Source organism: Pan troglodytes, chromosome 10, assembly GCF_028858775.2.
Source record: "Pan troglodytes isolate AG18354 chromosome 10, NHGRI_mPanTro3-v2.0_pri, whole genome shotgun sequence".
NCBI lineage: Eukaryota > Metazoa > Chordata > Mammalia > Primates > Hominidae > Pan > Pan troglodytes.
In genome coordinates this window covers 128,084,983-128,110,461 of record NC_072408.2, presented here as the reverse complement: position 1 = coordinate 128,110,461, position 25,479 = coordinate 128,084,983, and the positions used below count along the sequence as shown (strand labels likewise).

At 48.5% G+C, this 25,479-nt stretch overlaps 1 protein-coding gene across 17 annotated transcripts in view; it reads left to right on the top strand.

Moving 5' to 3' along the window:
- Window positions 1–25,479, top strand: part of CAMKK2 (calcium/calmodulin dependent protein kinase kinase 2) — a 66,878-nt gene that overhangs the window by 20,699 nt on the left and 20,700 nt on the right. For all 17 annotated transcript variants that reach the window (XR_010147810.1, XM_016924397.4, XM_016924396.4 and 14 more), the window contains exons 2-11: window positions 2,464–2,993; window positions 6,112–6,159; window positions 7,498–7,551; window positions 8,359–8,410; window positions 13,159–13,292; window positions 16,761–16,797; window positions 21,320–21,341; window positions 21,486–21,574; window positions 23,703–23,902; window positions 24,461–24,514. Coding sequence is in view for 16 of the 17 variants with exons in the window: in XM_016924397.4 (XP_016779886.1) it covers window positions 2,523–2,993; window positions 6,112–6,159; window positions 7,498–7,551; window positions 8,359–8,410; window positions 13,159–13,292; window positions 16,761–16,797; window positions 21,320–21,341; window positions 21,486–21,574; window positions 23,703–23,902; window positions 24,461–24,514 (1,161 nt within the window). In the remaining variant the exon portion in view is untranslated. The remainder of the gene's footprint in view (window positions 1–2,463; window positions 2,994–6,111; window positions 6,160–7,497; window positions 7,552–8,358; window positions 8,411–13,158; window positions 13,293–16,760; window positions 16,798–21,319; window positions 21,342–21,485; window positions 21,575–23,702; window positions 23,903–24,460; window positions 24,515–25,479) is intronic.

Here is a 25,479-nt window from a genome sequence, read left to right as displayed (position 1 = left end):
CAGCCAGATCCTCCAGGGAGCTCTGGCTTTCCGCTGTCTGTACCTTCCTCTCTTTTACCCCACTACCTCCCAATGTCATCGGAGATACCATTTTATTCATTCATAAAATCTCTGCTGAGCCCTCATTGTTTTCCTGGGACATCTAGAGAGACCCCCCACCCCGCCCTTTTTTTTGAGATGGAGTCTCCCTCTGTTGCCAGGCTGGTGTGCAGTGGTGCAACCTCAGCTCACTGCAACCTCCGCCTCCCAGGTTCAAGCACTTCTCCTGCCTCGGCCTCTCCAGTAGCTAGGATTATAGGCATGCGCCACTACACCTGGCTTATTGTTGTATTTTTAGTAGAGACGGGGTTTCACCATGTTGGCCAGGATGGTCCAGAGAGACCCTTTGTGATGTGGGTGATTAGCATGGAGTGGCCATCATCCACAGGTGTCTGTCCACAAATGTACTCCCTGAATTCCAGTGGTACCTGTGACATTTGTCCAGCAGAATTTGTCAAACACGTTAAGCAAAGGTTAATGTTCTGTCCCAGAGACGGTAAGAATTGACAGCCTAAGGGGATGTGTTAATCTTTTTTATTTTTATTTTTTGAGATGAGTCTTGTTCAGTCACCCAGGCTGGAGTGCAGTGGCGCGATCTCGGCTCAGTCACTGCAGCCTCCACCTCCCGGATTCAAGTGATTCTCCTGCCTCAGCCTCCTGAGTAGCTGGGATTACAGGTGCCCACCACCATGCCCAGGTAATTTTTGTATTTTTAGTAGAGATGGGGTTTCACCAGGTTGGCCAGGCTGGTCTTGAACTACTGACCTCAGGTGATCCACCTGCCTTGGCCTCCCAAAGTGCTGGGAGGATTACAGGTATGAACCACTGTGCCCGACTTCTCTCTCTTTTTTTTTTTTTTTTGAGATGGAGTCTCACTCTGTCATCCAGGCTGAAGTGCAGTGGCGTGATCTCGGCTCACTGCAACCTCCGCCTCCCGGGTTCAAGTGATTCTCCTGCCTCAGCCTCCTGAGTAGCTGGGACTACAGGTGTACATTACCACACTTGGCTAATTTTTGTATTTTTAGTAGAGATGGGGTTTCACCATGTTGGTCACGCTGGCCTTGAACTCCTGACCTCATGATCCACCCGCCCTGTCCTCCCAAAGTGCTGAGATTACAGGCGTGAGCTGCCGTGCCTGGCCTTTTTTAAAAAATTGAGATATAAGTTCATGTAACATAAGTTGGCCATTTTGAAGTGTATAGTTCAGTGGCATTTAGTACGTTCACAATGCTGTGCAACCATTACCTCTATCTAGTTTCAAAACGTTTTGATCACCCCAAAAGGAAACCCTGTGCCCATTAAGCAGCCATTCCCCACACCCACTAATGTCACCACCCCCACAGTCCTAGGCAACCATTAGTCTACTTTCTGTCTCTGTGGAGTTGCATATTTTAAAAATTTCATATAAATAGAATCATATATATGTGACCTTTTGTGACTGGCTTCCTTCAGGTAGCATAATATTTTAGAGGTTCATTCATATTGTGGCATATACTTGATTCTCCCCGACCTTTTTTTTTTTTTTTTTTTTTGATACAGTCTTGGTCTATTGCTGAGGCTGGAGTGCAGTGGCATGATCTCGGCTCACTGCAACCTCCGCCTCCTGGATTCCAGCGATTCTCCTGCCTCAGCCTCCTGAGTAGCTGGGATTACAGGCACACGCCACCATGCCCGGCTAATTTTTGTATTTTTAGTAGAGATGAGGTTTCACCATGTTGGCCAGGCTGATCTGGAATTCCTGGCCTCAAGTAATCTGCCTGCCTTGGCCTCCCAAAATGCTGGGATTACAGGTGTGAGCCACCATGTCCAGCCCTGACCTGCATTGTTAATGCCCAGCATTTAAAAATAAAAAGTCAGGCAAACTTATTAACCTCCTTAGGGCTTCTCTTGGGAAAAACAAAGGGAAGACCAGCAATAGTAGGCCCAGATTCCTGCCGAGCAACAATTGGCTTGAGCTGGAAGCAGCTGTCAATTCTGTAGGGGATATGTGTGCTCTGTTTGGGGGTTTTCTTATACTTGTTCCTATAGGAATTGAGTTAGGAATTATTGTCATGGTATGTGAGAAGTAGTTCCAGCTACTTGGGAGGCTGAGATGGGAGGATCACTTGAGCCTAGGAGTTCAAGGGTACAGTGAGCTATGATCGCACCACTGTACTCCAGCCTGGGCAACAGAGAGAGGGAGAGACCTTGTCTCAAAAAAAAAAAAGAAAAAAAAAGAAAAAATAATAAAAGAAAAAATATAAGAAGATGCAGACTCTGCTTTTCTGTATAGACTCAGATCAGATCACACCATGTTTTGCAAGATTTTTTTAGGATGTCAACTGGAGGCAGGAATTAGACAGCAGCCTGGGCCAGGAGGAGAGGGGATCCTTTCCTGTCCCTGCCTGTAGGAGCTGGGCCAGCTGACCCTTTCTCTTTCTGCAGGTGGCTCCGCTGCCGGATGGGAGTGCCCCAGTGTGCTGGATGAAGCTGGCGCATGCACCATGTCATCATGTGTCTCTAGCCAGCCCAGCAGCAACCGGGCCGCCCCCCAGGATGAGCTGGGGGGCAGGGGCAGCAGCAGCAGCGAAAGCCAGAAGCCCTGTGAGGCCCTGCGGGGCCTCTCATCCTTGAGCATCCACCTGGGCATGGAGTCCTTCATTGTGGTCACCGAGTGTGAGCCGGGCTGTGCTGTGGACCTCGGCTTGGCGCGGGACCGGCCCCTGGAGGCCGATGGCCAAGAGGTCCCCCTTGACACCTCCGGGTCCCAGGCCCGGCCCCACCTCTCCGGTCGCAAGCTGTCTCTGCAAGAGCGGTCCCAGGGTGGGCTGGCAGCCGGTGGCAGCCTGGACATGAACGGACGCTGCATCTGCCCGTCCCTGCCCTACTCACCCGTCAGCTCCCCGCAGTCCTCGCCTCGGCTGCCCCGGCGGCCGACAGTGGAGTCTCACCACGTCTCCATCACGGGTATGCAGGTGCGTGAGCCGGTGGTGAGCCAGGTCCTAGGGGTCCCTGGTGCCCTTCCCTGCCCCCAGCAGGGCCTCTGTGGAAGGTTGGGCTCCCCCAGAAGGATCTGAGTGCCACGGTTGACCTAGGAGTTGACTCCAGGGAACGTTGGGGGCAGCTGGGGCCAAAAAGGGGCCCTAGGGGGGTCGTGAATCAGCATGGGGAAGGGAAGGCAGTCAGCAAAGGGTGGGTCATGGAGCCGGTTACCAGTGTGGAGTGTGGGCCGCTGGGGCTTTTTCCTTCCGTGGGACCCTGGGGAACAGCACAGAGCAGCAGCCTCAGTCATCCCACCAGGGGCAAGGGAGCTGGGGTGTTTATACTCATGGGTGAGGGCTGCTGGGGCAGGTGTGTGTGACCCGCTGTTTGTGTGGACAGAGCAGTTGCAGGGCCGGAGGGAGCCTCCAGCAAAGAGACTGAGGTATGGGCGAAGGTGTGATGGAATGAGGCGGGTCACTGAGAGCCTGGCGACGACCCGCCTGGCCGAGTGTGTGTTGGCACCAGGCACTGGGTTCAGCGCTTGCTGTGCATCTCTCACAGGACCCTTACCGTAAACCCTGCGGGGATAGAGAGAACTCAGATCCTCACCAGGGTTCACAGGGCCCTGTGTGGTCTGACCCTTTCCCATCCCTCCTGCCATTCTGCTGCCAGCTCCCTAAGCTCCCTCTGTTCCTGCCTTCACATTCCTCGGAATCCAAGCTCTTGCCTTGGGTCTGTACTCTTTCGCTGTTCCTTCTGCTTGGAACCACCTCCCCCACCACCCCATGCCAACTTTGTAAGGCCTATTCCGATAATGTCCAAGTCTCAACTCCAGTATCACCTCCTCCAAAAGGCTTCCTGGGCCACCCTCCCTAAAGCACCCTCCAGCCTCTCTCTGCCCCATGGCCCTATTTGCTTTCCTTCATAACGTTCATCAGCATCTGATTATCTGTGCGTTGGTTCAGTTGTTTATTGCCTGTCTCCACCCAGCCAGAACGTAAGCTCCATAGGATAATTTCATCCACCTCCACACCCTATCCCATCCCCAGAGCCTAGCACAGTACCTGGTGCATAGTAGGAGCGCAAAAATATTTGTTGAAGGAACGAATGAATTTAATTGGAAGAAGACCCAACATCAGGATGCCTTTCTAAAGGGGCTTTTTGTTGTTGTTGTTGTTGTTGAGACAGAGGGTTGCTGTGTCACCCAGGCTGGAGTGCAGTTGCGTGATTTTGGCTCACTGCAACCTCCACCTCCCAGGTTCAAGCTATTCTCCTCCCTCAGCTCATGAGTAGCTGGGACTACAGGTGTGCACCACCATGCCCAGTTAATTTTTTTTTTTGTTTGTTTTTTAAGTAGAGATGGGGTTATGCCATGTTGGCCAGGCTGGTCTCGAACTCCTGACCTCAAGTGATCCACCTGCCTCAGCCTCCCAAAGTGCTGGGATTACAGGCATGAGCCACTGTGCACTGCCAAAGGGGCTGATTTTGAAGGGGCTATAGGGACTACATTTTGAAGGCCAGGAAAAACTTTCATAATTGGAGATGAAAATTGGGCCCTGGAGAGTTGAGAGGAGGGAGAATTCACAGCATGAGCCAAAAACAGATCTAGGACCTATGAGCAACGGTTCCTTTTTAGCTTAGCTTCTTTCACAGCATCATGATTTTGAGATTTATCCATGTTGTGGCGTATATCTGTTGTTCCTTTTTATTGCTGAATAATTTCAATTGTATGGACGTACCACAGTTTGTTTATTCATTTACCTGTGGAAGGACATTTGGATTGCTTCCATTTTTTTATTATTACAACTAAAGCTGTTATTAATATTTATATGCAAGTCTTTGTAAACACATTTTCACTTCTATTGGGTAGAATGGCCTGTGGTACGGCAGATGTTTGTTAAGAAACTATCAAGGCCTGGTGCAATGGCTTATGCCTGTAATCCCAGCTACTTGGGAGACTGAGGCGGGAGGATCACTTAAGACCAGGAGTTTGAGACCAGCCTGGGCAACATAGCAAGACCCATCTCTACAAAAAACAAAACAGGCTAGGCCCAGTAGCTCACGCCTGTAATCCCAGCATTTTGGGAGGCCAAGGCGGGAGGATCACCTGAGGTCAGGAGTTAGAGACCAGCCTGGCCAACATGGAGAAACCCCATCTCTACTAAAAATACAAAGAATTTAGCTGGGCGTGGTGGTGGGTGCCTGTAATCCCAGCTACTTGGGAGGCTGAGGCAGGAGAATTGCTTGAATCTGGGAGGCGGAGGTTGTGGTGAGCCGAGATTGTGCCATTGCACTCCAGCCTGGGCAACAAGAGCAAAACTCCATCTCAAAAAGAAAAAAAAGCCAGAGTTTTAATTTTGGTGAAGTCCAATTTATCATTTGTTTCTTTTGTCTGTACCTTTTTTGTATTATCTAAGAAACCCTTGTCTACCCCAAGGTTGCGCAGACTTGCTTTTCTTGTATCACTTTATGTTTTACAGGACAATGTAGCCAAGGATTACTTGTTTGATTTAAAATTTACTTTTTAAAAGTAGGAACAACCTTCTTTAAAAAATGGGTTTTACAAGAGTCCACAGTGTGTGGTTACATTTTGACAAAGTACAACAAGTAAAATCAGTATTGTTAGAAGTCAAGAGAGTGGCCACCCAGGGGAGGGCAGAGGTGCGAGTGGCTTCTGGGAGCTGGGGATGTTCTCTTTCTTGATTTGGGTTCTGGTTACCTGTGTGTGTTTAATTTGGAGAAATGTATCAAGTTGCAAACTTTTTTTTTTTTTTTTTTTTTTGAGACACAGTTTTTACTCTTTTGCCCAGGCTGGAGTGCAATGGTGCAATCTCCGCTCAAGCAACCTCCACCTCCTGGGCTCACGCGATTCTCGTGCCTCAGCCTCCTGAGTAGCTGGGATTACAGGTGCCCACCACCACGCCTGGCTAATTTTTATATTATTAATAGAGACGGGATTTGACCATGTTGGCCAGGCTGGTCTGGAACTCCTGAACTCAAGTGATCCTCCCGCCTTGGTCTCCTGAAGGGCTTATAGGCGTGAGCCACCGTGCCTGGCCTCTAGTTGCAAACTTAAAATTCATTTTCCACGTGTCTCTGCTTACTCTCTAGGACTGTGTGCAGCTGAATCAGTATACCCTGAAGGATGAAATTGGAAAGGTAAATATCCCCAGGGCTAGGCTGGCTTTCTGCATTCACCAGGGTCATTCAGATACTGTGGAGGGAACGGGGTAAAGCTGGGAGCAGGAGAGGAGTCTTTGAAGGCGAGGTTGGTGGAGAGGGTTTTGTCATCAATGATCTAGGTTTTTGGTTTAGTTTTGTTTTCTTGTATCTTAAAATTAAATATGTTTCTGCAGAAGCTCAGAAAGCTTCCAACGAAATTCCATATCGCCTTGGTGATAGTTACATCCCCAATACATTTGGGGTTTTGTTTCACCCCGAGGTACTCTGACATCTAGTTTTGCTTTTGTTTTAGCTAATGGGGGGTATCATCACCATGGTCAAAAATCCAAATGCCAATAGAAAACAAGTAAGTAATATAAAGGAGTGAGGCATGCCAGCTGTAAGGTAGTAGGGAGTGGTAAGGACGGTGGCAAACCATTAACATATGGAAATGAGGGCTACATATAGCTAGATCTTTCCATTTTTTCAAAAGAAACTAGGAATCTTGATTTTTTTTTTTTTTTTAGACAGGGTCTTGCTCTATCACCAAGGCTGGAGCGCAGTGGTGCAATCTCGGCTCACTGCAACCTCTGCCTCCTAGGCTCAAGCGATTCTCCTGCCTCAGCCTCCCAAGTAGTTGGGAGTACAGGTGTGCACCACCACACCTGGCTAATTTTTGTAATTTTTGTAGAGACAGGGTTTCACTATGTTGCCCAGGCTGTTCTCAAACCTGACCTCAAGTGATCTGCCCGCCTTGGCCTCCCAAAGTGCTGGGATTACAGGTGTAAGCCACCGTGCCTGGCAAGGAATATAGATTTTTATATCAGACCTTTCTGTTTTTTTTGAGACTGAATTTCACTGTGTTGCCCAGGCTGGAGTACAGTGCCGAAATCTTGGCTCACTGCAGCCTCTGCTTTCGGGTTTAAGTGATTCTCAAGCCTCAGCCCCCTGAGTAGCTGGGATTACAGGTGCCTGCTACCATGCCCCGGCTAATTTTTGTATTTTTAGTAGAGACGGGGTTTCACCATGTTGGCCAGACGGGGTTTCACCATGTTGGCCAGGCTGGTCTCAAACTCCTGACCTCAAGTGATCCGCCTACCTCGGCCTCCCAAAGTATTGGGATTACAGGTATGAGCCACTGTGCTCCGCCCAGATCTTTCTGTTTTTAAATCTTGGCAACTAATCCAAACTTTGTAAAAACCTGGGCTCCAACAAAATACAGTTGCGGGACAGATTTGACCAATGGGCTGCCGGTTTGCAACGTCTGTATTAGGGTTCTCATTTTGCAGATCTTAACTTCTGGATAGTATGTCATGGGCATCTCCCTTTATCCAGGGCTCCTATGGTGTCGTCAAGTTGGCCTACAATGAAAATGACAATACCTACTATGTGAGTATCCGCATTCTCCTCCCTCCCCCCATCCTTATCCACAGAAAAGCCTCCTTTCCAGCACTCAGCTTACTGGAAAGTTTTCCTAGCTGTTGTCTCATTTTATTCTTAGGTCATGTTTATTTTGTGCCTTAGGAAGGAAGTGGTATGCCCATTTTAGAGATAGGAAAATGGGGAGGTGAGGAGATTGGCCCAGAAAAAGTTACTCATTCAGCAAAAGGCTTTTATGCCCTTCCTCTGAGCTGTCATCTCTGCATCCTCCATAGTATTGAGAACAAGGCAGCAGTGAGACAGATGTCTGTGTGGGTGGCTTTGGAGTCAGTCCAGCGTAGTTTTGAACCTGACTCTATCGTGTGCCAACCATGTGACCTTGACAAGTGCCATTTCCCCATGTGTAAAACAGCTGAGCCTCAGTTTCCCCTTGTGTAAAACAGCTGAGCCTTAGTTTCCCCATGTGTAAAACAACCAGTCCTGCCCCTCCTTTGCCCATCGCTGCAGCTCACTTGTGTTTTGATTCGATGGCAGCAAGTCCCGAGGCTCGTGGTTTCCCAGCTGAGAAAGGCGACCGTGAGCCTCAGGAACACCTCAGGGCTGGAGGCACCCCAGGAGTCCAGCCTCCCTACAACCCCATGGCTGCTTGACCCTCTCTGGTAATGAGGGGCTCACCCTGTTGACCTGAGCCTGCCAGGGGGCCAGAAGCTTGGGCCGGCTTTGGAGTAGAGGAACCCCCACTGCGCCCTCCTTCCGCTTTTCCTCCCTGCTTTAACCAGGACCTGGCTAAAGGTGCTGTCCTTCATTTTCCTGCAGGCAATGAAGGTGCTGTCCAAAAAGAAGCTGATCCGGCAGGCCGGCTTTCCACGTGAGTTTGGCGGGCCTTTGTTCTTAGGTACAGGGGCTGGGACAAGACAGGGCAGAGCACCCTGAATGGGAACCATTGCATTGGGCATGGTGCCACATGCCTGTAGTTCCAGCTACTTGGGAGGCTGAGGCACAAGAATTGCTTGAACCTGGGAGGGGGAGTTTGCAGTGAGCCAAGATTGCACCACTGCACTCCAGCCTGGGTGACAGAGCAAGACTCTGTCTCAAAAAATAATAAAATAAAAATATTTATTAAAGTTATATAGGTATCAAGTTAAAAAATCCAATAGAGGAAAACACTGGCAATTCCTCAAAAAGTTAAACATGGTGTTACCATATGACTCAGTAGTTTCACTCCTACTTATATACCCAAGAGAACGGAACATCCATGTTCACCCAGGAGCTTGTATGTGAATGTTCATAGCAGGTTTAGTCACGATAACTAAAAAGTGGAAACAGCACATACGGCTTCAGAGAATGAATAGAGTATATATGCATCCAGTGGAATATTCATCCATTAAAAGTCATATGAATAGAGCATATATGCATCCAATGGAATATTATTCAGCCATGAAAAGTAATATGAATAGAGTATATATATATGCATCCAATGGAATATTATTCAGCCATGAAAATTAATGAAGTACCAATTCATGCCCCAACACAGAGGGGTCTTAAAGACATTATGCTAAGTGAAAGAAGCCTAACACAAAAGCTCACATATTATGTGATTCTGTTTATGTGAAATACCCAGAATAGGCCAATCCATAGGAACAAAAGTAGATTTGTGATTGCTAGGGGCTCTGGGAAACAGGGGAAATGAGGGGTGAATGCTGATAGATATCAGATATGTATATAGATATTTAGGGAGGCATTGAAAATATTCTGCAGTTGGCCAGGCACGGTGGCTCACACCTGTAATCCCAGCACTCTGGGAGGCCGAGGCGGGTGGATCACTTGAGGTCAGGAGTTCAAGACCAGCCAGGCCCAACATGCTGAAGCCCTATCTCTACTAAAAATAGAAAAACTAGCTGAGTGTAGTGGTGTGTGCCTGTAATCCCAGCTACTCGGGAGGCTGAGGCAGAATTGCATGAACCAAGGAGGTGGAGGTTGCAGTGAGCCGAGATCATGCCACTGCACTCCAGCCTGCGTGACAGAGCAAGACTCCATCTCAAAAAAAGAAAAAAAAAAATGCAATAGATAATGGTGATGGTTGCACAACCTTGTCAGCACTAAAAACCATTAAAATACACATTTTAAAATGGTAAATTTAGCAGGGCACGGTGGCTCACGCCTATAATCCTAGCACTTTGGGAGGCCAAGGTGGGTGGATCACGAGGTGAGGAGTTTGAGATCATTCTGGCCAATATGGTGAAACCCTGCATCTACTAAAAAATACAAAAATTAGCCAGGCGTGGTGGCATGCACCTGTAAATCCCTGGCTACTCGGGAGGCTGAGGCAGGAGAATCGCTGGAACCCGGGAGGCGGAGGTTGGAGTGAGCTGAGATTGCGCCACTGCACTCCAGCCTGGGCGACAGACTGAGACTCCATCTCTCAAAAAAAAAAAAAAAAAAAAAAGATAAATTAAAAAAGTTTAAATACCACGAGGTATTTGAATAATATCTACCAAAAAAAAAAAAAAAAAAAAAAAAGGGCCAGAGCACAGGAGGGCTCATCATGGAGACCAGTTTCTTGCTGACCTCTTTCCTTCTCCTATAGGCAGCCTTGGCTTTTAGCACTTTTAGTTGCTGGTAGCTCCTGTGTGTGGTCAGATGATAGGCTGCAGGTGAGCGTATCAGAAGCTGCTTCAACATAAGCTCCCTGCCAGCATTGCTGGGCAAAATGTCAGCTTGGGCCAAAAAGAGAAATTAGATAAGAACAAACAGCCGGGCGTGGTGGCTCATGCCTGTAATCCCAGCACTTTGGGAGGCTGAGGCGGGTGGATCACGAGGTCAGGAGTTCAAGACCAGCCTGGTCAAGATGGTGAAACCCCATCTCTACTAAAAATACAAAAAGTAGCCGGGCGTGGTAGGCGCCTGTAATCCCAGCTACTCAGGAGGCTGAGGCAGAGAATTGCTTGAACCTGGGAAGCGGAGGTTACAGTGAGCCGAGATCGCGCCATTGCACTCCAGCCTAGGCAATAGAGCGAGACTCCATCTCAAAAAAAAAAAAAAAAAAAAAAAAGAGCAAACAAACCCCATCCTAATAGTAGTAGGACCCTGGTTTATCCTGCTTATCCAAATGCTGCACCAGGTCATAATCCTCACATCACTATTATCAATTTTTGACATCTGCTTCTGGCTTCTTCCAGTGACAGTAGAGGATTTCACTTGCTTAAACACTCCTTCTTACCTCCTGTCTTAACAAAATAACAAATGGTGTCCTGTAACAACGTACCAGAGACTGGGTGGCTTAACCTAACCGATATTTATTTCTCACACTTCTGGAGGCTGGTTCATAGTTAGCACCATCTCAGGCCGGGAGCGGTGGCTCACGCCAGCACTTTGGGAGGCCGTAGTGGGCAAATCACTTGAGCCCAGGAGTTTGAGATCAGTGTGGGCAATGTAGTGAGACCCCTGTCTCTACCAAAAATTTAAAAATTAGCTGGGCATGGTGGTGTGCACCTGTAGTCCTAGCTACTCGGGAGGCTGAGGCGGGAGGATCCCTTGAGCCTGGGAGTTCAAGGCTGCAGTGATTCTTGATTGCGCCACTGCACTCCAGTCTGGTAGACAGACCCTGTCTCAAAACAGACAAACAAACATAGGTAGTGCCTTCTGACCACATCCTTACATGGCAGAGGGGCTAGACAGCTCTTTGGGGTCTTTTTTTTTTTTTTGAGACGGAGTTGCAGAGTCTCACTCTGTCACCAGGCTGGAGTACAGTGGCGCAATCTTGGTTCACTGCAACCTTCACCTCCTGGGTTCAAGCGATTCTCCTGCCTCAGGCTCCCAAGTAGCTGGGACTACAGGCGTGCACCACCACACCTGGCTAATTTTTGTATTTTTAGTAGAGACGGGGTTTGGCCAGGATGGTCTCGATCTCCTGACCTCATGATCCACCCACCTTGGCCTCCCAAAGTGCTTGGATTACAGGCCTGAGCCACTGCGCCCAGCCTGGGGTCTCTTTTATAACAGCACTAATCTCATTCATGAGAGCTGTATCCTCGTGACCTACTCTTCTCCCAAATGTCCCATCTCCTAATACCATCACGTTGGGGATTAGGTTTTGACATATGAATTTTGGAGGAGCACAAATATCCTGACCGTAGCACCTCCCTTTCCCCAGCAGGCAGTGGAACGCTCTCCTGATGGTCAGCTCCTCTGTGGACACACACCCACCACTTTCCCCTCTCTCCAGCTATATGGCGAGTGTCTCCCACCTCCCCACGCCCTCCCTTTTCCTTTGAACTCAGCTTTCCTCCTTTCACATCCTCCCTCTGACGCCTGTACTTTTGTCTTTGCTTTTCCAAGGCCGATCACATCCCTGTTCTATTCTGTTAGTCACACTCAGAGCCTTACTTACATGGGATGTGTGCCATCGTGAGGGTTTTCACTGTGGGCCTGTGCATCCTTGTGACTTGCCTATTGTTTACTGCAGGATCAAGCGGTGGCCTGAGTGCCTCTCCTTTCTAGATAGCCTTTTGTTTTTCTCTCCTGATGCTTGCTTCTTTTCTTCTCCCTGGCTTCATTTTACATCAGTGCTATTTAGTTTTTGTTTTTTTTTGTTTTTTGTTTTGATAGGGTCTCGCTCTGTCACCCAGGCTGAGTGCACTGGCATGATCACTTCTCACTGCAGGCTTGATCTTCCTGGGCGCAGGTGATCCTCCCACCCCAGCCTCTTGAGTAACTGGGACCACAGGCACGTGCCACCATACCTGGCTAATTTTTTGTGATTTTTATTATTATTATTATTATTTTTGAGACGGAGTCTTGCTGTGTCGCCCAGGCTCGAGTGCAGTGGCGCTATCTTGGCTCACTGCAAGCTCCGCCTCCCAGGTTCACGCCATTCTCCTGCCTCAGCCTCCCGAGTAGCTGGGACTACAGGCGCCCACCACCACGCCCGGCTAATTTTTTGTATTTTTAGTAGAGACAGGGTTTCACTGTGTTAGTCAGGATGGTCTCAATCTCCTGACCTCGTGATCCACCCGCCTCGGCCTCCCAAAGTGCTGGGATTACAGGCATGAGGCACTGTGCCCGGCCCTAATTTTTTGTGATTTTTATAGAGTCAGGGTTTTGCCGTGTTGCCCAGGCTGGTCTTGAACTCCTGGGCTCAAGAAATCCACCCGCCTCAGCCTTCCAAAGTGCTGGGATCACAGGCATGAGCCATAGCGCCCAGCCAGCCATCTGTGCTATGAGTTAAGGAGATAAGAGTTAATGTTTATGTCCATTTTATGAACTGCAAAAACTGAGCCCAGAGAGGGGAAGTGATTGACTCACCCTGGGTGTTGAGATTGCTGAGCTAGACTGCAGTTGCCTCAGCACTCCTGCCTTTCACTGTGGACCAGGGTATGGACTGGGGATGTGACGGGAAGGAGGGAATTCATAGGACGGCCGAGGGCTCCGCCCTCACTCCCAGCAGCAGAGGAGACAGAGGAGGAGAGGGCTAGTTAAAGCCCCTGGTGGCAGCAGCCACTCCAGCCCTGCAGAGTGGCTTTTTGGCATCCCACCTTTTGGCATCCCACCTGCAGCTGCCCTCTGCGGAGGAAAGTCTCTTTGCCCTGACCCTGGGTCTGTTTTTGTTTCCTTCAGGTCGCCCCCCACCCCGAGGCACCCGGCCAGCTCCTGGAGGCTGCATCCAGCCCAGGGGCCCCATTGAGCAGGTGTACCAGGAAATTGCCATCCTCAAGAAGCTGGACCACCCCAATGTGGTGAAGCTGGTGGAGGTAAAAGGGTGGAGGCGCCCAGGAGGGACGGAGGCCCTGGCTTTGTTAATACCCAAACACCCCGCCACTGGTTTCCAGGGAGAGCCAGGTCACACCAGACCGCTCACTGCAGGGCTGAGTTGTATTTACTGCTCCCTAAGAGTATTTGTTACTCACATTAACTATTTTTTCCCTTCTTTCTTTTGCCTGCTTTGTTTTTCTGTCAGATATTTATTACTCTCATTTTACAGACAAAGGAATTGAGGCTCAGAGGGATCCCTTCACCCATTTCTGTCTCTTTGAAGCTGGTTCTCTTTCTATTTACACATATGGGTAGTCATAGCGCAAAAGCAGCCACACACATGATGTAAACAAATGGCATGGCTGTGTTCCAGTAAAACTTTATTTACAAAAACAAGTCCGGGTGCACTGGCTCATGCTTATAATGACAGCACTCTAGGAGGCCGAGGTGGACAGATCACTTGAGATCAGGAGTTTGAGACCAGCCTGGCCAACATGGTGAAACCCTGTCTTTACTAAAAATACAAAACAAACAAACAAACAAACCAGACAGAGGGCTGAATTTGGCCCACATGCTGTAGTTTGCCAGCCCCTGCTCTAGATCAGCCGTTCTCATACTTTTTGGTCTCAGGATGCCTTTGTACTCGATTAAAAATACAAAATAATTAGCTGGGCGTGGTGGCGGGTGCCTGTAATCCCAGCCACTTCGGGAGGCTGAGGCAGGAGAATCGCTTGAACTGGGGAGGCAGAGGTTGCAGTGAGCTGAGATCACGCCATTGTACTCCAGCCTGGGCGACAAGAGTGAAACTCTGTCTCTAAAAAAAAAAAACTTCTTTTGAAGACCCAAAAGCACTTTCACTTATATGAGTTATATTTATTAATATCTACCACATTATAATTTAAAACTGAGAAAATTTAAACTATTAATTATTTAAAAACAATAGGCTGGGCACGATGGCTGACGCCTATAATCCCAGCACTTTGGGAGGCTGAGGTGGGAGGATCACCTGAGGACAGCAGTTTGAGACCAGCCTGAGCAACAGGGCGAAACCTTGTCTCTACAAAAAATTTTAAAAATTAGCCCGGTATGGTGGTGCACGCCTTTGGTCCCAGCTATTCCGAAGGCCGAGGTGGGAGAATCACTTCAGCCCAGGAGTTCGAGGCTACAGTGAACCATGATTGTGCCACTGCACTTGAGCCTGGGAGACAGAGTGAGACCCTGTTTCTAAAAAAGAAAAGAAAAAAACAAAAAGAGAACAATAAGCTTATTGCGTATTAACATGAGTAATACATTTTTTTTTTTTTTTTGAGACGGAGTCTCACTCTGTTGCCCAGGCTGGAGTGCAGTGGCACGATCTCAGCTCACTGCAACCTCTGCCTCCTGGGTTGAAGTGATTCTCCTGCATCAGCCTCCCAAGTAGCTGGGACTCCAGGTGCCCGCTAGCACGCCCGGCTAATTTTTTGTATTTTTAATGGAGATGGGGTTTCACCGTGTTAGTCAGGATGGTCTTGATCTCCTGAACTCGTGATCCAGCCGCCTTGGCCTCCCAAAGTGCTGGGATTACAGGAGTGAGCCACTGCACCCGGCCGAGTAATACATTTTTATGAAAAATAAAAAGTAGAAGAGTGGCTTCATTTTTCATTTTTGCCTTTTTTTGGGTTACTGTTTGGTTTGATAGGAGACATTTGGATTCTCATCTCTGCTTTTGCATTCAATGTTTTGTGACATCACATATCATCAGGTTTCTGGAAAACCCTGTAGACTAGTGGAGAATGATTGTCAAAAAGGCAAATACTGTCTTCGTTTTAAAGTGAAAATAGTGAACCTTGTAAACTCCATGAAGCATCTTGGGGATCTGCAGACATCTCCAGATTGTGTTTGGAGCACCTCTGTTCTAGACGACAAGGACTTGTCACCGTGCTGGATGTTCAGAGTGCCATGGGAGTACAAAGCGGGGGCAGCCAGCTCACTGGGAGAAGCTGGGAGAGGCCTCTTAGAGGAAGTGATGTTTGAGATGGCCGTGGTGGTTCCTGGATGAGAAGTCACGGAAAGGCATTGCAGGGCAGGGAGCTGCATGTGGAAAGGGCTGGAAGCCTCTGTTTGGGGGAGTACACGGTGCCTTCGGGAGATGTGAGGGCTAGCTACCACTTTGCCTGGGACTCATCTGGTGCAGAACTCTAGGCGGACAAGGCCCTGGGTGTGCCTTCCCCACAGGGCATGGCTCAGGGCTTCAGGCTGCTAGCCCAGGCTCTGCCTAGGGTGCCTCCCTTTCTTGGGGCCTGTTGTCTTATTGATCTTGGGTGACTGGAGAAAGCGGACGTGAAGGGGGAAGAATCAGGGGGACTAGTCTAGCCAGGGAGGCTGCATTTGTTTCTTCCCAAAGAAGAGAGATGGCAGTTGCAGGCCATCACCACCGGTCACACTAAGTGACACAATCTCGACTCACTGGTGCTAGAGTTGGCCATTTTCGAGGAAGCCCAAGGGCATTTGGTTAGCGAGGGGCCCTGGGTCCTGGCAGGGTGTCTTTTCTCTCCGCTGCCCTATGGCATTTGGCCTTTTCACCCAACAAGACTCTTTGCCAGCCCATCTGTTTGTTCATTCATCAGATATTCCCTGGGCACCTTCTGTATGCCATGCCCTGTACAGGACGCCACCGAGGAAATCAAGGTGGATGTAGCCTGGTGCCTGCCCTTTGGAGAGAGAGAAAGTGCTGTGGCTGTTCTGGGCAGGGAGACATCATTTCCTGTGGGGTTAGGGGCAATGGGGAGGCTTCATGGAGTCACTTGAGCCCAGATAGGATTTGAATTTTCACCCTGAACACCGTTGTCTCCTAGGAGATGGGTTGGATTCTTTTTTTTTTTTTTTTGAGACAGAGTCTTGCTCTGTCGTCCAGGCTGAAGTGTAATGGCGTGATCGTGGCTCACTGCAACCTCTGCCTCCCAGGTTCAAGCGATTCTCCTGCCTCAGCCTCCTGAGTAGGTGGATTACTCAGGCATGCACCACCATACCGGACTAATTTTGTATTTTTAGTAGAGATGGGGTTTCTCCATGTTGGTCAGGCTGGTATTGAACTCCCGACCTCAGGTGATCCGCCCGCCTCGGCCTCCCAAAGTGCTGGGATTTCAGGCATGAGCCACTGCGCCCAGCCGGAGATAGGCTGGATTCTTATTCAAGCATGAGATATTTCCAGGGGAGTATTTTGGCCCCTCCCTTTTGCGACCTTCTTTCTGAGTGTTCAGATCCTTGAGGATCAGACAGAGAGGCATTTATTTTCCGGATAGCCATTAGGATCTCACACTCTGGGGGTTTTCCCTATCTTCCATCTTAACTGGGAAACACGCTGCCAAATGCAGCCCTCCTGTTGGCAAACGCAGCCACGTGGATGCTGCCTCCTCCCTGCTCATATCTATTCTCTCTTTTTCTCCCCCGCCATCCGTCTCCTGCCTATTCCATGTGGCTGTGCCAAGGTCCTGGATGACCCCAATGAGGACCATCTGTACATGGGTAAGGAAGCCCTTTTCTTCTGCCACCCTCACCCAGGCACCACACCTGCCAATGCCCAGGGGTCCTCTCGAGGCAGCCTGTGCCCTGGCACCTTCCACCAAAGACAGCTTTCCCTTTCCTGGTCCAGCTGGCCCCACCGGAGGCCACACCCCTGGTTGGGATCAGCAGGTGGAAGGGAGTTCTTGCTGGAAATTTATCTGATCCTATTCATTCATTTGCATGTATTTATTTTTTTTGAGTCAGGGTCTTGCTCCGTTGCCCAGGCTTACAGTTCAGTGGTGTGATCACAGCTCACTGCAGCCTTGATCTCCCAGGCTCAAGTGATCCTCCCACCTCAGCCTCCTGAGTAGCTGGATTATAGGCATGGGCCACCATACCCAGCTAATTTTTAAAATTTTTCTAGAGACAAAGTGTCACTATGTTGTCCAGCCTGGCCTCAAATGCCTGGGCCCAAGAGATCCTCCTGCCTTGGCCTCGCAAAGCATGTATTTATTGACAACCTCCTATATGGTGGGCACTGTTCTAGGTGGTACACAGAAAAATGGTAGAAAAACAATTTTATATTTAATTTAACATTGTATAGGAAAAACTATAACCAGCACCCCAAACTCATAATTTCATGGATATTATCATCTAGGACAAGGCTAAAAAATTAAAAACTGAGTCAATTTAAAGAAAAACATTCAATAAATAATTGATGTGGCATATAGGTATGGCCAGATTATAAACATAGTAGGCAAATAAATGAAGTTTGGGGAGATACAGCAGAAATCACAATATGCCAAAAGTCATTTTGGCCCAGAATGGCATTCTTAGCATAATTCTCTCACTTGGGACCCCAGATCCAGGTCAGAATGACTTTGAGCTCTTTCTGAGGCGTGCCTTTGTTCATTCAACAAATGTTACAATTTGTCAGACCCTGCTGTAGGTTCATCAGGGACAACATTCAAAACCCCCTGTCCTTGGGGAGCGCACCTGAGTGTGATGCATGGGTTTTGAAAGCGACAACACTGTAACAAAACAAAAACCCCGAGCAGGACACGAGGGGCCGCCAGTTTTGGGTTGGGGGATGGAGAAATACAGTGGCTCCCCAGGGAATGTCTCACCAAGGTGACATTTGGGCAGAACAGTAGGGACCAGGTGGCAGAAGGTATTTTACAACATTGTAAAGAACTTGGATCGGGCACAGTGGCTCACCCCTGTAATCCCAGCGCTTTGGGAGTCCAAGCGGGTGGATCACCTGAGCTCAGGAGTTTGAGACCAGCCTGGGCAGCATAGCGAAACCCCGTCTCTACTAAAAATACAAAAATTAGCTGGGCATGGGGGTGTGCACCTATAATCTTGGCTACTCAGGAGGCTGAGGCACGAGAATCACTTGAACCTGAGAGGCGGAGGTTGCAGGGAGCCAAGATGGCGCCACTGCATTCCAGCCTGGGCAACAAAGTGAGACTGTCTCAAAAAAAAAAAAAAAAAAAAAAAATTGGCTTTGACTCTGAGAGTGATGGAAGCTATTGGGGGGTTTGAGCTGATGGGTGGAATGAGAATAAAGAGAACATGGTCCAAGCCTCAAAGAGGAGTTTCGTGATCTGCTTGAGCTGGGCAGCTGCAGGGACAGTTTTTCACTCCTCGAGGTGGCAGTTGCAGAAAGCCATGCTAATTTGGGGTATGTGATTCCAGTGGTTTTGAAAATCCTGACACGGTTATATTTTACTTTCCAGCCACAGCCGTGTGAGCCTGAGACAGACAGGGCAGTGCATGAGGCCAGGTAGTGTAGGTATCAGGAAGGGTCTGCAGCTACAGGCCTGACATGCAAAGGGCAGAAAACTCAGTCCAGGTGCGGTGGCTTATGCCTGTAACCCTAGCACTTGGGAGGCTGAGGTGGGAGGATTGCTTGAGGCCAGGAGTTTGAGGCTGCAGTGAGCTATGATTGTGCCACTGCACTCTAGCCTGGGCGACAGAGCAAGACCCTGTCTCAATAAAACAAAAAAAGGTGGGGGAGGGGGCTGGGTGTGGTGGCTCATGCCTGTAATCTCAGCACTTTGGGAGGCCAAGGCGGGTGGATCCCCTGAGGTCAGGAGTTCGAGACCAACCTAACCAACATGGTGAAACCATGTTTCTGCTAAAAATACAAAATTAGCCAGATGTGGTGGCGCATGCCTGTAATCTCAGCTACTTGGGAGGGTGAAGCAGGAGAATCACTTCAACCTGGGAAGCGGAGGTTGCAGTGAACCGAGATCGTGCCATTGCACTCCAGTCTGGGTGACAGAGCTAGACTTTGTCTCAGAAAAAAAAAAAAAAGGTAGAAAACTCGATCTCTATTTCTAGAGGTTAAAAAATTCCCACCCACTGCTCAGCCCCAAAAGTGGTTGAACTGTCAGCGACTGAAAATAGACCTGTTTCAACAGGCCACCCTCCCTCATGCCACCTGATTTATGGTGCTTGGGTGGGTGGGAAGATGGTGCAGAAATTCATGAAGCTTGCAAGTGAAGACTTAAATAACCAAGGCAGGAAAGGCCAGAGCTGAGGGGGCCAGCGCTGGGTTGTCTGTAGAAGCTGTACCTTAGCAGCATTGCCTTTGTTTTTAACTACAGCCTGAAGCAATGGCAAATCTGCCCTAACTCACACTGGTTGATGAAACTGAAGATGGGGAAGGCCTGGGAGAGTTCAGTTCTTTTCCTGATCAGAACCTTTAAGCCTTCTTTTTGGCTGAGTAGCTTCCCTGTTCCCCTTGGCCACCTCAGCCCTTGGAGAGCTTTGAAACAACCCTTTGGTTTCATTTTTAAAAAAATTTTTTGCCTGTAATCCCAGCACTTTGGGAGGCCGAGGCGGGTGGATCACCTGATGTCAGAAGTTTGAGACCAGCCTGACCAATACGGTGAAACCCCATCTTTACTAAAAATACAAAAAATTAGCTGGGTGTGGTGGCAGGTGCCTGTAGTCCCAGCTACTCGGGAGGCTGAGGCAGAAGAATTGCTTGAACCCAGGAGGCAGAGGTTGCAGTGAGCCAAGATCGTGCCACTGCACTCCAGCCTGGGCAACAGAGCAAGACTCCATTTCAAAAAAAAAAAAAAAAGTTTTTTTAATTTTTGTGGGTACATGGTAGGTGGATATAGTGATAGGTTACATGAGATGTTTTAATACCAGCATGCAATGCATAATAATCCCATCATGGAAAATGGGGTATCCCCTCTGGTTTCTATTACATGCTCATCTCATTGTGGGTGTATGATTCCAGAACAACAAGCAACCCCAGAGTCATCCTCCACTGGATTTTGAAATCGACTGTGCTCTTTTTTATTTTTTTTAACTTCCTAAAGTACAGCCTTGTATTCCAATTTATGCTTGTCATAGCAGAATCAAATTAAATAACTATACCACGTGACCCAGCAATTCCACTCCTAGGTATATACCCAAAAGAACCAAAAACAGATATCCACACATGAACATATCCATGTACACGAACGTTCATTGCAGCACTTCCCAACAGCCAAAAAGTAAAAACAGTCCATATGCCCCTCAACAGATGAATGGACAAAGAAAATGTGGTCTATCCATACAATGGAATATTATTCAGCCATTAAAGGGAATGAAGCACTGATCCATGCATCAGTGTGGATGAACCTTAAAAACGTGCTAATGATGCTAAGTGAAAGAAGCCAGACACAAAAGGCCACATAGTGTACAATTCCATTTATATGAAATGTCCAGAACAGGCAAATCTATAGAGACAGGAAACAGATTGGTGGTAGCCAGGGGATTGAGGGAGGGAAGAATAGGGAGTGACTGCTAATGGGTATGAGGTTTTCTTTTGAGGTGATGAGAATGTTCTGGAACTAGATAGTTGTGATGATTGCCCAACATTGTGAATATACTAAATGCCACTCAATTGCATGCTTTAAAATGGGTAATTTTATGTTACGTAAATTTCATCTCAAAGAAATTTTTTTTTTGGGACATTCTTGCTCTGTTGCCCAGGCTAGAGTGCAGTGGCGCAATCTTGGCTCACTACAACCTCCGCTGTCCAGGTTCAAGTGATTCTTGTGCCTCAGCCTCCCAAGTAGCTGGGATTACAGGCACCTGCCACCACGCCCGGCTGATTTTTGTATTTTTAGTAGAGATAGGGTTTTGCCACGTTGGCCAGGCTGGTCTCGAGCTCTTGACCTCAGGTGATTCGCCCACCTCAGCCTCCCAGAGTGTTGGGATTACGCTGGCGTAAGCCACCGTGCCCAGCCCCCTGCCGTGTTTTCTTTGACCAGTGGATCCTGGGCCAATTTGAGCACTAGAAGTCAAGCCAGACTGTGGGCCTGGGGACGTCAGAAATCCCTGGTTCTTTGCCTTCTGATGGAAATTTAGCAAAGCAGGACCTTGGCCAGCTTGGTTCAGTGGACTGTTCCTCTCCCCAGCTCTAATACTAGTTTCTGTCTTTCTTGGTGTTTCTGGAGGTGGTTGGGAGGTGGGGAGGACAGAGAGAGATGGATGTTCAGTTTCCCATGTAACAGTTTCACCCTTTTCTTCCCTACAGTGTTCGAACTGGTCAACCAAGGGTGAGTGTCCCAGCTCCCAGCAGGGGTGATGCAAGAAGCTTCTGTAGCTGCATAGCTGAGTGAGGTGCCACTGGGCTCTGCTCATGAGAGAGGGCAAGGGCTGGTGGGTCTGCTTTGTGTTTCACACGAGTGTCGACCTTTCAGGCCCGTGATGGAAGTGCCCACCCTCAAACCACTCTCTGAAGACCAGGCCCGTTTCTACTTCCAGGATCTGATCAAAGGCATCGAGTACTGTGAGCAGGGCCTGCGGGAGGGCTCTCACCCAGCGGGTAGTTAGCATTCTGAGCGTGGGTGCAAAGTGGAAAGTGTCTTATTTTCTTCCTGGAGCACAGGGAGGTGGGCGGGTGGATTGGGGTTCTCTAGAGGGACAGAACTAATAGGATATATATATCCTATATAGTATATGTATAATATATATATTATTATAATATGTATAATATATAATATAATTATATCTAATATATATAATATATAATAATATTATATATTATACATATTATATACATATTATATACATATATTTTATGTATATTATATACATATTATATAATATGTATATAATATATTATATATGATATATAATATATACATATAATATATTATATATATTTTATATAATATATATAATTATATATATATAAAGGGGAGTTTATTAAGTATTAACTTACACGATCACAAGGTCCCACAATAGGCTGTCTGCAAGCTTGAGGAGCAAGGAGAGCCCATCTAACTCTCAAAACTAAAGAACTTGGAGTCTGACGTTTGAGGGCAGGAAGCATCCAGATAGGAAAAAGACATAGGCTGGGAGACTAGGCCAGTCTCACCTTTCACGTTTTTCTGCCTGCTTTATATTCGCTGGCAGCTGATTAGATTGTGGGTCTGCCTTCCCCAGCCCACTGACTCAAATGTTAATCTCCTTTGGCAACACCCACACAGACACATCCAGGATTAATACTTTGTATCCTTCAGTCCAGTCAAGTTGACACTCAGTATTAACCATCATAGTGGGAAACAGAATTGTGTGGAATGCAGAATCAGGGCCAGCTGCAGAGAGCCACCCTATGGCCATGGCCCAGGCGAGCCAAAACCCTTCTTCCTGCCACTTGGCAAAATGAAGAGCAGTAGCAATAGTGACTATTTAGCACTTTCTATGTGCACCAGGCACTGTTTGGGGCTCTATTTTTTTTGTCTCTTATTCCTCCCAGTGACCCTGGGATCAGGGTCCTGTTCACCTCCTGGAACCTTAGGTTCCTCATCTGTAAAATGGGGATAACATATCTCTCACCAGGGCTGAGATCAGCCAGTACACATCAGTGGTTTGATTGGCAGGTGTCCTTTCTGCTTCTGCTTGTTAAACATCTTAGCTCTTTTTTTCCTTTGAGATTCTTGCCCTGTTGCCCAGGCTGGAGTGCAGTGGCGCGATCTCAGGTCGCTGCAACCTCTGCCTCCTGGGTTCAAGCAATTCTCATGCCTCAGCCTCCCAAGTAGCTGGGACTACAGGTGTACGCCACCATGCCCGGCTAATTTTTGTATTTTTTGTAGAGATGGGGTTTCGCTATGTTGGCCAGGCTGGTCTTGAACTCATGACCTCAGGTGATCCGCCTGCCTTGGCCTCCCAAAGTGCTGGGATGACAGGCGTGAGCCACCGTGCCCGGCCACCACATTATCTCTTATCCCTGCCTGTCACATAGGATGGTTGTGAGGTTTAATTAAATGTAAAATGTGAATGTGAAACACAACGCAGGGCCGGGCCCCTCACTTGGTGCTCTGCTGCTGCTTTTACTGAAATCATCTTCATCATCATCATCACCCCAGAAATGGCAGTTGGGTCTTCCAGGCCATAGAACTGTCCTGTACCATGGGCTGATATCCAGCCAGGAGGACTTAGCCAAGCCCCCAGTTCTCTGTGTGGTTCACATTTCAAATCGGCGTGCTCAGGTCATTGTCGGTTTGGTAAATCAGTTGAGTATTGGCTGTTGGTAAATGAAACTATGTTTCACTGTCAGTTTCACTCCTAGCTGTGAGCCAAGCCCAGCAAAACCTTTCCATGCACTGTCACTTGTGACTTAATAAATAACAGGCGATTACGAATTGCTATTGGCAGTGTTTTATGTGTCATTGTTGAGAAGGGGTCGGGTGATGGTGGGCTGGGACTTCCTTGAAGACACTTTTCCCCTCATCTTTTAGAGCATGTCAGTGCCCAGCGGGTTTGGGGAGCGGAAGGTTGGAAAAGGCCTGGGGCTGTGGGAGACAAGGCATCAGAGGGGTGCCATGCCTGTGTCTCCAGGCCATGTGGCCGCATAGAGGTGCTCACGAGGTTTTCCTGCCCCTATCTCCCACCTGCTGTCTACGCCTCCCCAGTGCACTACCAGAAGATCATCCACCGTGACATCAAACCTTCCAACCTCCTGGTCGGAGAAGATGGGCACATCAAGATCGCTGACTTTGGTGTGAGCAATGAATTCAAGGGCAGTGACGCGCTCCTCTCCAACACCGTGGGCACGCCCGCCTTCATGGCGCCCGAGTCGCTCTCCGAGACCCGCAAGATCTTCTCTGGGAAGGTAAGCTTGGGCCTGCCTCAGCCACAGAGTTCTGCCTGTGTTAGTGTCTTCTGGATTGTAAGCAGCAGAAACCCAACGCACACAGGCTTAAACAGTGAATCCACTGGATCAAGATACTGAGGGGTAGGCTTCAGGCTTGGCTAGATCCAGGGACTCAAACAGAAACCATCTCTCGCCATCTTTCAGTTGTTTTTCTTATTTGGTTTCCTCCACAGGTGGGTCAGGCACCCAGGGACCAGGTTACTTTCTATCATTTGCCAACCTCAGTGGCAAGAGCATTCCTCATTCTGAATAGCGCCTGTGAAAACCCTGGGGTTGGCTCTGATTGGCCCAACATGGGTCATGTGCCCATGCTTGAACCAATCACTGTGGCTGGGGGTAGTGATGCTCTCATTGGCCTGGCCTGGATCCTGTGCCTGCCCCAGAGCCTAGGAGACAAGATTGGTCCCGCCCCAACTCCAAGGGCTGAAAGTCAAGAGGTGGTTCCCCGAAGGAAAGCTGGAGGGTTGGAGGCTGGACCGCCCCTTGTGCCCTCACACTAAGCTCTTTTTCTTGCAGGCCTTGGATGTTTGGGCCATGGGCGTGACACTATACTGCTTTGTCTTTGGCCAGGTAAGAGGGTGGGGTGTCTGTCCCCTCAGTACTGCTGGGTGGCCCCTGGGTTAATAGTCACCCTTGTGGGGAGACAGTACTTACTTATTTAAGAGTTATTTTAGGCTGGGCATGGTGGTTCACGCCTGTAAACCCAGCACTTTGGGAGGCCGAGGCAGGCGGATCACCTGAGGTTAGGAGTTGGAGACCAGCTTGGCCAACATGGTGAAGCCCCGTCTTTACTAAAAATACAAAAAATTAGCCGGGCGTGATGGCGCATGCCTATAGTCCCAGCTACTCAGGAGGCTGAAGCAGGAGAATCGCCTGAACCCAGGAGGCGGAGCTTGCAGTGAGCTGAGATTGCACCATTGTATTCCAGCCTGGGCAACAAGAGCGAGACTCCGTCTCAAAAAATAAAATGAGAAGAGTTATTTTATTTCTACACCTAGATCTCAATGTGAAAAAGGATGCCTTCCTAAATATACATGTGTATGTATGTCATGATCATATCTATGAAAAAATGATCTGTTAAAACAGAAGGATTGGCAGAGGCTCTAGAGTTTATAAATAGTTGATAAATCGGCTGGGCGCGGTGGCTCACGCCTGTAATCCCAGCACTTTGGGAGGCCGAGGCGGGCGGATCACGAGGTCAGGAGATCGAGACCATCCTGGCTAACACGGTGAAACCCCGTCTCTACTAAAAATACAAAAAATTAGCCGGGCCTGGTAGCGGGCACCTGTAGTCCCAGCTACTCGGGAGGCTGAGGCAGGAGAATGGCGTGAACTCGGGAGGCGGAGCTTGCAGTGAGCCGAGATCGCGCCACTGCACTCCAGCCTGGGCGACAGAGCGAGACTCCGTCTCAAAAAATAAATAAATAAATAAATAAATAAATAGTTGATAAATTTAGGGCAAGGACAGCAGTTCTGCCACCTCACCCATTTCTGAGCCCAAGGCAGACATCACTAATCAATAACTGTGCTCGTTC